Below are 12,772 nucleotides of genomic sequence, written 5' to 3'. Positions count from 1 at the left end.
AGCACCGATCTCTTTGACACTTCAAAATGTTCATAAAGCCACCAACTCTAGTGCCTTATATTAAAGGCTTTGTCCCACATCAGTTTTTTTTCAGGGGGAGGAGGGTTGGGTAATGGTAGAAGACTGATTGTTTTGTGAGAATTTCATAATTAAACTATAAACCTCATTAGTAGACCTGTAAGTTTTTGAGGTACATTTATTTAAAATCATTTTTAGTAACAAGTGAACTATTACTACTAAGATAAAGTTTCATTTGTTCACACTAAAAAAATAGATGCTTCAAATAGAATAATGAATTGTAAAATTTAGATAAGTATGTAAGGAAAAGGAGATGGTTCCTTTTTTTTCTTTGACTATTCTAGGCCAGTTGCTTTTCTGTTTACCATAACTTACACCAAAGTATGTCTATTATCTGTAAGACTAATTTCTGTTTTTTGTTTCCATAGCTGTTTTTATACCAAATTCTACGTGGTTTGGCATATTGCCACAGAAGAAAGGTGTTACACCGAGATTTAAAACCACAGAACCTCCTCATTAATGAAAAAGGAGAATTAAAGCTAGCAGATTTTGGTATGGAATGTATGAGATATTTATAGATAGTTCCAGGTGGTTAAGTTTAAAAGAAAAAACAAGTATTGACACTGTATGATTGCTTTTTTGTGAGTTTGGAAGTTTTTGGAAGATATTTGAAAATTTTGGTGGTCAGTTATGTTAGTGAATGCTAAACATCACAGGTTCTCAGAAGTGGTCCATAGTCCCCTAAGCGTGCTGAGACCCTTTCAGGGGATCTCCAGAGGTATAAAGTTGTTGTTGATCTAGATGAAAATTCTACTTTTCCTGTGATCAGGCAAGTATTCATATAAATAGACATTTTCATTAATAATAGAAAATGGCTTATATAATAATACCATGTCACATTGAGTTAATTTGGTTTGGACAAAATTATTATGTATTGCATTTCATGCCAGTATTGCAAATCTAATTGTGAACTGAACCAGAAGCCTGTTTGAGCAAGTACCATAGTTTAGAATTCTCTCAGAGGGAGAAGAATAAGGTCCTGAGGAAACTACAGCTGCAGTTGCTTTGATGTGGTATGGATAGAAGAGCAAACGCGAAGCCTGTCCTTTTCCCCTCATAACCCAGTAGTATATCAGGGAGAGGAATCCGAAAGTTGCTCCCATTTGCTAATTATCAAAAAATTTTGAATTTATTTTACCAAGTTGGGATGGTAGAATAAAATCTGTAATTAAATAAAATAATGTCAACGTTATTTCAGTGACATCCTTTAGCCCTTAAACTAAATGAAAATACTATGAATACTGCCTGATTTAAAAAAAAAAAATTCTGGTTTCACTTGGATGACTATCTGGTTTAACAAAGTATTGAATTATCCTTCTATGACATTTTTCTTACTTAGTATTTTAATCAGATATAATAGTTACAGCAGAAATCACAGCCTATGGATGAATTAGTTCCTGTTTGAAATAAAGTATATGTTAAAATTTATATTTCTTCAGATATCTTTTAAAAAGTTACTTCTTTAGGTGATAAGAATTTGGAGGCATGGGGGTAATAAAAGCAACTCTTACACTAGTGGCTCGAGAGAGAAAGTTGCAAGCTCTTGTCTTTATACCTAGATAATCAGTGCATTTCATATTCAACAGGCAAAGGAATGGCACGTGTTAGCTACAGCAACTAATGATATCCAAAGACAGGTTCATTGTATTTTAATATTAACTATATAACGTAAAACTTAAGAAGTACAGAACGACAATGTAGTTTATTCAAAGAAGATTTTAAATAAAAACTTCTGCAGGGGAATTATTAATAAAACTTAACAGGATCGTGGACCAATAACTTCATGCTTTTTGGTAAGAATTGGTACAGCAAATGAAATTTGTAATCAGGTTAAAAGTCAATAAGCCTATAACTGAAAGAAATAAAATTGTTTATCTTAATATCATTGGCCTGTTTTGCATTAATTTAACTTGAAGTAGGAAGTAATTTTGGCATAATCATGGCTAGAAGGAAGATATCTTAAGTTTAGATTAGCCCAGATACTGAGACCAGGTGCATTCACTCATAAAAGTAAACATAGTCCCTGACTGTGGAATTATTATTTAGTTTAATTACATGAAGATTTGCTGACCCAAGATGATGCACACTCAAAAATTCATAAAACGAATTTTCTTAAGCTTCAAAAAGGTATAGAGTAGCCATCTCAGGCATCCTTGTGACTGCAATCATTGTGGTCATATGAACTGGGAAATACATTCTAGCTGCTTCTTAATTGTTTTCTTTTCCCTGTGAAGGACTAGCCAGAGCCAAGTCAGTTCCCACAAAGACCTACTCAAATGAAGTTGTCACACTTTGGTACCGGCCGCCTGATGTGCTTCTGGGTTCCTCAGAGTACTCAACACAGATTGACATGTGGTAAATATATGCATATGTTATTGCCATTTATAATTTTGAAAGAATGTAGCCATTAACACAGGACATACTGATTGGTATTTGGCTTTAAGGAGATGTTATTTTAAAGAGAGACAATATAAACAATGATGAAGAGTTCTGGCAAGTAGGATCACCTAGGTTTAAAGACCAGTTTGAAATTACTGGCCTGTGCCTCAGTTTCCTCATTTAAGGAAATGAGAATCATAACAATAACTACTTTAAAAGCCTGTTCTGTGAATAATGTTAAGACCAAATGAGCTGATATATATAAAGCACTTTGAAGAGTGTCTGGTACAAAATTATTATTTTTATCATCATTTAATATTCACCAAAACCCACTTGCTTTAAGTTGATCTTGAAACAGTGAAATACAGTAGTAATCTTCCTCACCTGGCACTTTGATCATGACACTCCTTTATTCAAACACATTTGCTGCTTCCCCATTCACTACCTGTTATGGAATAAGGTATCGTTCTTCAATCTGATATTTAATAATCTTCATGAAATGTCTCTTCCTTTTTCAGTTTACTTCAAACTATTCAGCGTAGATGTTTCCATTTAGCCAAATGGCTACTTAACTATATTTCATAAATAAACCTGGGCTTTCCCAGCTTTGCTCTTATATTCATACCAGTTCACCTGTCTTTAATGACTACTCTGTTTCTCTGACTAAGGCCTGTGCCTAGGGCCTTCAAAACATAGTTTTTCATAAATCCTCCCTGACTATAACCTAGCCTCCCATGGCTAATTTTTTCCCTTGAACTGTGGTTACACTTACTGCAAGTATTCTTTGTGTAGTGATAAATCATATAGTTTGTTTTGTTGTTGTCTTGGGTTGAACATTTATATAATTTGTATTGTGAAACATTTTTTCTTTTTAAAGCTTCTTTAAATTTTGGGAATATATATATAACCAGATTTACCATTAAGTACATTTACAGTGCTGTGCATCCATTATCATCAGTCTCCACAACTCTTTTCATTTTGCAGACTAAAACTTTGTACTTATTAAATAGTAACTCCCCATTTCCCTCTCCCTCCACCGTTTTTCTGGGTTTGTGAATTTGGCTTTTTAAGTACCTCATATAGGTAAAATCATATAGTATTTGTTTTGTTGTGACTGGTTTATTTTACTTAGCATAAATGTCATCAAGGTTTACCCCTGGCAAAGATAGATACTTGACTTTTTTATGTGTCAGAATTTCCTTCATTTTTAAGGCTGAATAATCATTATACATATATGTTATTTTGTTTATTGATTCATGCACTGATGGACAGTTGGGTTGTTACCACGTTTTGGCTGTTGTGCTGCTGTGGACATGAGTGTACAAATACCTCTTTGAGATACTGCTTTTCTTTTGGTTATATACTTAGAAGTGGAATTTCTAGATCATATGGCAATTCTATTTTACATTTTTTGATGAATTACCATACTGTTGGCCATAGTGGCTCCATTATTTAATTTTCTATATAATATTTTAATTTATATATATACACACATATATATATACGTAATTGCTAGGTTGTGAGTCTTTAAAGGAAGGACTCCTATCTTAAACTCATGTCTTCACACAGGTGAAGACAGTATCTATTTAGTGAGCCTCTATCCATTTCTCTTCCTTCTCTTAACACATTCTCTCTCTCTCTCTCTGTCTTACTCACTCTCACTCACTTTACCCTACATCTATCAGCTCTGTCTCTGCTTCCTACATAAAAACATCTTGAATCATTTGTTTCTCCCTATCTCTGCTGACCACCACTGCCTAACACATAGTAAGCATTAAATCACTATTAGCTATGGTTAGTGGTATTCTTCAGGGATCATGCAGAAGAGGGCTGGACATTTTAAGTGGGGAAAATGGATATAGAAGTATGGAAGATGATAAGCTAAATGTTAACAAGTTAGTTTAGTTATATCTGAAAGAAATCTGCAGATTTTCTAGCAGGCTAGTACAAAATTCTCCAGAGAGGCAGCCTTAGGGAAAAGACTCTTGTGCTTAATAATATATAAACGGATTACTCATCTTTTTTTTTTTATGGTATATTTTATAGGGGTGTTGGTTGCATTTTCTTTGAAATGGCTTCTGGAAGACCTCTGTTTCCAGGATCAACTGTGGAAGATGAACTGCACTTAATTTTCCGACTGCTAGGTAACAAAAGAACTTTCTTCTCAGTGATTTGTTACCTGTAATTGAGTAGCTGGATACGACTACATCTTTCAAATGTATATTTATAAATTTGATACTGAGACTAACATAAATAGCTGTTATAAGAATTATAATTTTCATGTTAAGATAAAAATCCTTCTAGATAACTTCTGCTTTTTATTTACTGATTTCTACCTGTGCAATAATGATTCTATGAAAAAACAGAAGAGAAATATTATTGAAAATTGACTTTTAGCACATTATTAGGAAATATTTTAGCTTAGATGTCAATTAGGCATCATTTTTGTGGAATCTTTGCTTAGTCTGAAAAGTCTGTATGTTTACTGTTTCTGTCATTCTAATTTTAGTTGAAACAGTCAAATTATCTACTAAATATAAATTGTTATTTAAGACACTTTTGTTCTGCCTATATATATTTGCCTGTATAAAAATTTCTATATAAGTATATATATTTTTAAATTCAGGAACTCCATCTCAGGAAAATTGGCCCGGTGTTTCTTCAAATGATGAGTTCAAGAACTACAACTTTCCAAAATATAAACCACAGCCTCTAATTAACCACGCACCCAGGTATTTTTTTTCTCTCTTTACGTGAAGGTGGGAACACACTATTTTTTTTTTTTAATTCTTTTTAGTCTCTCTCTCTTTTTTTTCTTTTTAGTCTATCGAACCATTTGTCATGGTAAGGATTCAGGAAAAATACTTGATATACATACACAATTCTTAAATATTTTAGAATTTAATTTCTTCCTATGTCAAATTAATTTTATAATTCAGTGACCAAGAATCACTAAACTATGTAAGTCCAGAGAATTGAACTATAAATAAAATGGGCATAGAATATATATATATATTATATAATTCTAGGGTTTATGTAGGATATTCCTTTTCCCAGAAGGAAAACATTGATATATGCCTTATTCAGAACTGTGAAGACCATGATGAAATTTATTTTTTCTATACCATTATTCTATATTTCGGGCTTCCCAGGTGGTGTAGTGGTAAAGAATCCACCTGCCATTGCAGGAGATGTAAGAGACACGGGTTTCAGTCTCGGGGTCAGAAAGATCCCCTGGAGGAGGAAGTGGCAACCCAGTCCAGTATTCTTACCTTGAAAATCCTTGGACAGAGGAGCCTGGCAGGCTACAAAGACCATGGGGTCACAAAGAGTTGGACACAACTGAGCACGCACATTCTATGTTTACTTAGGAATGTGTAATAGGCAAAATCTTGGCTCTTATACAGGATGACCCATCATAATTTTGGCCAGTGTTAATGATAATTTGTATTTGAAGAATATGAACTTTCTGACCCTTCGTATCCTCTATGTTGCCCATCCGATTACAGACCTACCTCAGATCCATCTAAGACTCCCATTAAAATTTGAGTGAGAATGTTTTTACTTACGGAATGTATTACATTTCTGTAAGTAACGTTAGAATCACTAACCCCCTTTGTATTTTTTCATCTTTCCTTAAGAAAAAATAGATGTGAAAAGGGCACCAGGATACCAAATAAGGCAAATATCTGTTTTAATCAAAAGCCATTCACATTGCTCACAACATAACATACTCACTCTAGTTCCATTTATTCTCAAGATAGGGACGATTAGTAAGATCATTCTGGTGCCAAAACTATTTTGAAAGTGTTTATGTGATTTGATAGCCTTGTCACTAAACTAACTGGTAACATTCTAAGTAGACTTCCTAAGAAGGAAGAATAATATAATGTGTTAGACTTTTAGCATAAAAGCATAAATCCTATTTTTGTCATATATATATTGCTTGCTGTTGTAATGTCCAGGGTAAAAAGTTGCAGCTCTTTAAAGCAGATTCTTTAAAGAATCCGCCTACAGTGCAGGTGACCCTGATTCAATTCCTGGGTGGGGAAGATCCCCTGGAGAAGGGAAAGGCTACCCACTCCAGTATTCTGGCCTGGAGAATTCCATGAACTGTATATAGTCCATGCGGTTGCAGAGTCGGACACAACTGAGCAACTTCCACTTTATTTGTAGCCACAGAGTTCCGAGTGTTTGTCAGAATGGCAGACTGCAAAGGATTAGGAGACTCTGGAGAATCTCTAGGCCACAGCATCCACAGTTCCTACTAAGAGCACTTAAGATGGAAGGGAGAGGAGGCAGTTTCCATAATTGTGCTTTTGCCAGTGAATATCAGTGCATGATAGAATTTGTGACTCGTGACTTCTGATCGGGAGGTTATCTCTTTAAGATAACCCCTAAATCCTCTACTCCTGTTTTATTAATTCCATCCTTACAATTTTTTGTCTTTATTGATTATGTCATTGGTTTTGTATCCCTTTTAAATAAAGTTTTATGAAATTATTGAGGCATATTTAAATTGAACTTTATAGCTTCTAGTACCCAACCTTCAGCATATTGTCCTGTAAAAATTTGTTGAGTGATTCATCTCTGTTTATCTTGAACCACAATGATAAATTTGGAGGTCTCTTACCGTTGTGTTTTCACCTGTATAATACGAAATGATGCCGTTGTACTCTTGCCTTCACTAGAACACTGTGAAAACAGATCTAGTTTACTCAAGTTTTTTTCAATAATACAGGTTATTTTGTTTAGAGATAAAATAGTGATTTTTTAAAATTCTATCATTTTAGTAATCTAATTTCCTCTTGAATATTGAAATTTCGAGTTGATGCCCAGTTACTTGTGATTTCTTCTTAAACAAGTGGCACGATAAATCTTAAGGATAAAACAGATTTGAATCTGTTTGAAAAGCAGCAAAGTGTGCTATTTTAGGGCAGTTGAATTTAGCAGATGAAAACACTTGGAAAATAGTTTTATTTAGAAAGTTGCTATCAGCTAAGATTAATAAATAAATTGTTACTTGTCCTTCCTTGTTTTTAGGTTAGACTCTGAAGGAATTGAGTTGATAACAAAATTTCTTCAGGTAAGTTACATCTTTTTTATAGTCATTAAATGGTATGTTAACTTCTCTGAGCCTTAGTTTTTTCATCTATAGAATGGGATCAGTATATCTAGCATACTTAAGACACGTGCTTAGGTGAAAAAATATGGTTTCTCCTAGTGTGTATGGGTCTCTCCTTGTAACCCAGAACAGTCTGAGGTGAAGGGAATATTTTTTTTTTTGAAGCTTATTTTTGGTGATTATTGGCGATCATAGAAGCCAAAGAGATAGTTGCTAATTGCTGCTGTTGTCCGTCGACTTTCTTGGTGATTCTCCAACAGACTATGTAGAAACAGAAAAAAAGACATATAAAAATGTGCATAGCATATTCCCTTCACTGAGATAGTTAGCTGCTGGCACTGATCAACTGTGTCAAGGCCATGTTCTCTGCAGTTCATGTTTTCTTATGTTCGCTTTCTTTTTTCCTTATCCCTATGCTCTATAGGCTGTTGTACCTCCAAATCCATCCATATCTGCATTCAGAGCAGAAACGACAGAGAGGATAAGAGTGTGTCAGTCACATTAGTCCTCATGTATCTGCAAAGCAAAGGCTTTTCCAAAACCCCTCTAAGGACTTCTTCCTATGTCTCCGAAATCTTCATATAGCTAGAATGTTGATTGTAAGAGAGGCTGAGAATTGAGGCGCTGGATTGCCATAATTAGCCTAAACTTAGAATAGTCATGATTCTTATGTCAGAGTTGGAAGCATGAATGCCTTAAATCTACATTATCTCATGAAGGAAGAAGGGGAAATGGGTATTGAATAGGTAATTTAATAATATCTTTCTTAAAGGTATTAGTTACATTCTAATAATCCTTTGTTGTTCATGAAGAAAAGTAACACCATAGGTCAGATATTTTGCTTTTTTTCCCATCACTTCAGAAAATATAAGGAATCTTAATCTTTAGTTAAGATCCAGGTTTGTTTTGGAAATTTGTAACTGGGATCATTGCTACACAAGCTCAGTAGTAACTCAATTTAGAGCATAGTAAATTGGTTCTTAAAAATAAGTAATTTTTATTAAGTATTAAGTAATCAAGCTAACGGTAGCTCTAAACATTTAAATGCTAATTTGTGTGTGTGTCCCCTACCCCTCACACATGCTTTTTCCATTATTTAGAGAAAAAAATGAATGAAGCTGCTTTTTTGGTTTTTCACAGTATGAATCTAAGAAAAGGGTTTCAGCAGAAGAGGCCATGAAACATGTGTACTTTCGAAGTCTGGGACCGAGAATACATGCTTTACCTGAAAGTAAGAGAAATTCTAGAGTGTGTCCTTCCATCCCCTTTATTTTTATCCAGGTTTGGAGACTGGGGTGAATTAGGAGTTGAGGAAGGGACTATTGCTTTTTAAGCCTAAAATTCTGGTCTTATTGTAATTAGATCAGAAATCCTTGAAGGGAGGCGTATGTCTTATTTACCTGTTTTATTTCTTTTAACACTGAGCATGTTGCTATGACTCTTAAGAAATCAGTAGCACTTCTATGTGGGTCATTAGTCTTATTGGACTTAAGCTGGAAAATGCCATCCAGTGATGGCATTGGGCCAATTGTCATTAGGCCCAATCTGAATTACTTTGATTCAGAGTTATTAAAAGCAAGTCGTAATGAAACACAGCCAAAACATTAGTTTTCTCATGAAAGTAAATTTCCTTTTTAAGACATGAAGATGGTTTTCCTTAACTGTGTTCACTCAGACTTAACTAGCCCCATGACAGAGTTGAGCATATTGTCATTAAAATAGCTGATTTCTCATGCCTGAGGTAACTGCTTGATCTTACTCAGAACATTCTTAAAAATTACCCCAATATATTACTTTAAAACTGAGCAAGGTGAATGGAGAATTAAGAGAATATTTCGGAAATGAGCTACCAAAAGCTTTCATTAATTTCCCATTCTCATTTACTAGACAATGGTTTTCTAATTGGAATCAAGACTCCTCATGACTTTTCACTTAGAACCTAAAGGATATTTTGTAATGAAAGACTACCTCTGTGGCAGAGATGGAAATGAGAAAGATGAATTACAAGTATTTTTTAAGATGCTATTTACATTTCATTATTACTAATAATATCAAGTTTTAAAGTTTGAGTTGCAGGAAAGGTGTATAAACCTATTTCTTGTTTTTCTGTAAAATTCTCAAGATAGTTTGAGGATTGGACCTTCACTGCCATCATAAGACAAATGGATAAAGGATAGAATAAAACTGAGTAATACATTTTGATGAGGTCTCCCAACCTCAGTAAGCCCTAGAAATAAACAGTGTACATTCTCCTCAGAGAAACACACACTCACAGCCTAATTTAAAGCCAGATTGGAGGAGAAAGGTTCTGAGGGGAGATTATTTGGCTTGGTTTTCTTCTCAAAACCTTGGAACAAAAGAGAAAATACTTCAGTGGGGCTGTAACCTTGTAAATGTAGTATAAATGTTTCACATTCACTCAGTATATAATTTAGATGTTTTGTGTCTAGTTGGATTATATTTGCTTTAATGATAGGCTTTCATCTGCTGTTTTTTGTCTATGCATTTTAGGTGTATCAATATTCAGTTTGAAAGAGATTCAGTTGCAAAAGGACCCCGGTTTTCGAAATTCTTCTTATCCAGAGACAGGTGTGTTTGTCATAAACCATTTCACATGTCGTTCATGAAATATTGCGTGGAACCAAGTTTTTGGTTTATAAATTGATCAGTAAAATTATGTAAAAACCAATGTACAGTGCATTCCACAACGGTGTATGTTTAGCATTGCACATACTCACTTTTCTGTATGATGTGGGCAGCTCAGTAATTCTTCAGAGAGAATCTGACTGAGTCCAATCAGGGATCCTGAAAGCTGCAGATGGCACAGAGACCTCTTACAAGTGACCTGGCTTGATCACTGACCGCCACCCCTGGCACCTGAGGCAGAAGACACATCTGTGCTCCCCTAGTCATCAGGTTCATCACTTCGAAGCATAGAAGCTGTAGACTGACCCCATCAACAAGAGGGTCCTTTAAGACAGAGCTGATCACTCTTACCATGGAATTAGCTTTTGCTGGTGGGAACATTAGCTTCATAGAGTCACCAAATACTGTTTGTGGGATAAAACTGAACCTTGAACTGCCTCATAAAATGACTTTATATTTTAGGACATGCGAAGAACAGAAGACAGAGCATGCTCTTTTAAGTCTGATAACATGGTTTCAAGCCCAGCCCCCAGCCTTTCTTATCAATCAAGGACTCATATCTGAAGGCAATTATTTCTTTTGGTGGACTTGGAATCTTCGTTTGTCTACACTGTCCTCTTCACAGTGGAGTCTTTTTATTTCAGACCTACAAATTGTTTTTATATTTGTTGTCACAGTGTGACAATTTTTTTGTACAGTTGGTTTTAAGGTCTTCTCTGCCATTAGAGCCAGTAGGTTACAGCTGTTGATGGTAACTATAGCTGCAATTTTTGTGCAGGACTGAGAAACACAGTGCATTATTTATTGCGGAATCATTGCTGCTAAATAACTACTGTCTGTTTATTTAACACAACAGTTGATGCCTGAAGAAGTTGCAGTGGCTTTATTATATGTGAATGCATCTGTTTCTCCTCATAAATTGTTTTACTGCTGCATTTTTTGTTTGTTTTTAAAATTAAACTGCATTGTTTCCTGGAATGTAAATTTAGCTTTGCTTAACAGTAAAATAAGTGAGCCAACTTGAACACTCTTACGTTCATGCTATATAATTTTTTATTGAACATTGGCAAATAGAGTAGCTAAGAAATCAATAAGCACATTATGTTTAGGAAAGCATGTGATGCAGAAGTTGATTCGAGCAAGTGAATACCTGCCACTTTGGGGATCTTGAATTACATACCAGTAAATTAAAGTACCACAATTATTTATTTTTACCTTTCCTCATTTTAGAAATATTTACTGCATATTATTGGATATTTGTATACTAATACACTTAACCTGTTTTACATTGTGCTTTAATTTAGTTAAACCATACAAGTCCAGTCAAACATGAGAGATCTTGTTTTGTTTATTTGTCTTAAATACAATTCTTTTAAAAATTAGAATGGATGATTCTTCATTGGGGAACAATTTATTTCATTTGAGAGATGTGTATATGTGTGTGTTTTAATAGCATTCACTTGGAATCAGCTGAAAGATGTAATATGTGTTTGAAATGAGCCATGATAAATAACAAACGAGAGAAATGAGAACTTGGAAGATTGTTTTAAAGCATTCTAGGTATTATCTGTTTACCAGAGATAGTAAATATTACAGTTTTAATTATGCATCTTTTTGAATATCATAAATACACCTTGATGTTGGTAACAGTGTTTTAAGCATTTGTGTTCACTTTTAAGGACTATTTGTTTAGTGCATCTTACCAACTGCAAATCTTAATTGCTATATTTTGAAATGGTCATGTAAATTTGGGGCTTATGTATCATGAAAAGAGTCATAACTTAATTCATTTTCCTGACATTCACTGTAAAACATTCAGGGTCCTACCATTTCTGTTCAGGAAATCTTGTAGTTTATTGTTATTTAACAGTATTAAGTGAATTTTTGTATGTTTCATTTTAACTTTATTTGTGAATAGTGATTGTGGCATGTTTGGGGTATTATTTTAATATTTCATGATACTGAAGTTTTAATTTTTAAAAAAATTTCTGGAAGAAACAGATTCATGTGTAATGGTGAATATTGGACCACTACTGCTTTTCACATTTGTAAATTGGTTTTATGTTAAACTCTGTAGCCTAACAAACTGCTGTTATTTCTAACTGACAGACATGTATTAATATTGTACTTTGAAGGTTATAAATATTATGTGAAAATTCCTCCATTTTGTTTCAAAATTTATAATAACAAAATCTTCATGTTGTTAAAATGTGGTTTTGTTGAGTCACGGTTCTTTCTTGGGGAAGAAGGCTGTGCAGAATGGGACCATTTTCTTTTATGTGTCTCAAGATAAAAAAGTGTCTCTGTGCCAGTAGCAATTAATTTATAATTGTGCTGGCCATTCATTTACTAATCTTTACTGTAGTTTTATAGGATAGCACTTTTAATTGTCATATTTTTCATTTCATAGGTTATCTATTTGATTTGTTGAAAATTTGACAGTTATCCTTATGTTTCATTCTTGCATATAAAAGGTGAAGAATTGTATCCAAGTTATATAAAATTGCTCTTCCTAGGAAAAACTATGGATGTTCCTTCATTTTA

At 34.0% G+C, this 12,772-nt stretch overlaps 1 protein-coding gene across 2 annotated transcripts in view; it reads left to right on the top strand.

Annotated features, from left to right (window-relative positions):
* The window catches only part of CDK17 (cyclin dependent kinase 17), a 110,681-nt gene extending 98,240 nt beyond the window's left edge, over positions 1 to 12,441 (top strand). The window contains exons 10-17 of one of the 2 annotated variants that reach the window (XM_019961121.2): positions 447 to 570; positions 2,313 to 2,433; positions 4,504 to 4,601; positions 5,084 to 5,189; positions 7,501 to 7,543; positions 8,723 to 8,813; positions 10,094 to 10,171; positions 10,691 to 12,441. In XM_019961121.2, the coding sequence (XP_019816680.2) occupies positions 447 to 570; positions 2,313 to 2,433; positions 4,504 to 4,601; positions 5,084 to 5,189; positions 7,501 to 7,543; positions 8,723 to 8,813; positions 10,094 to 10,171; positions 10,691 to 10,728 (699 nt within the window). In that variant the 3' untranslated portion in view covers positions 10,729 to 12,441. Of the gene's footprint in view, positions 1 to 446; positions 571 to 2,312; positions 2,434 to 4,503; positions 4,602 to 5,083; positions 5,190 to 7,500; positions 7,544 to 8,722; positions 8,814 to 10,093 lie in introns of both variants that reach the window. The other variant, XM_070789562.1, reaches the window with a different exon arrangement.
* Positions 12,442 to 12,772: the final 331 nt, after the last annotated feature.

This window comes from Bos indicus, chromosome 5 (genome assembly GCF_029378745.1).
Source record: "Bos indicus isolate NIAB-ARS_2022 breed Sahiwal x Tharparkar chromosome 5, NIAB-ARS_B.indTharparkar_mat_pri_1.0, whole genome shotgun sequence".
NCBI classification, from domain to species: domain Eukaryota; kingdom Metazoa; phylum Chordata; class Mammalia; order Artiodactyla; family Bovidae; genus Bos; species Bos indicus.
Note: the sequence above shows the minus strand (reverse complement) of the source record. Positions and strands in the feature narration are given on the sequence as shown.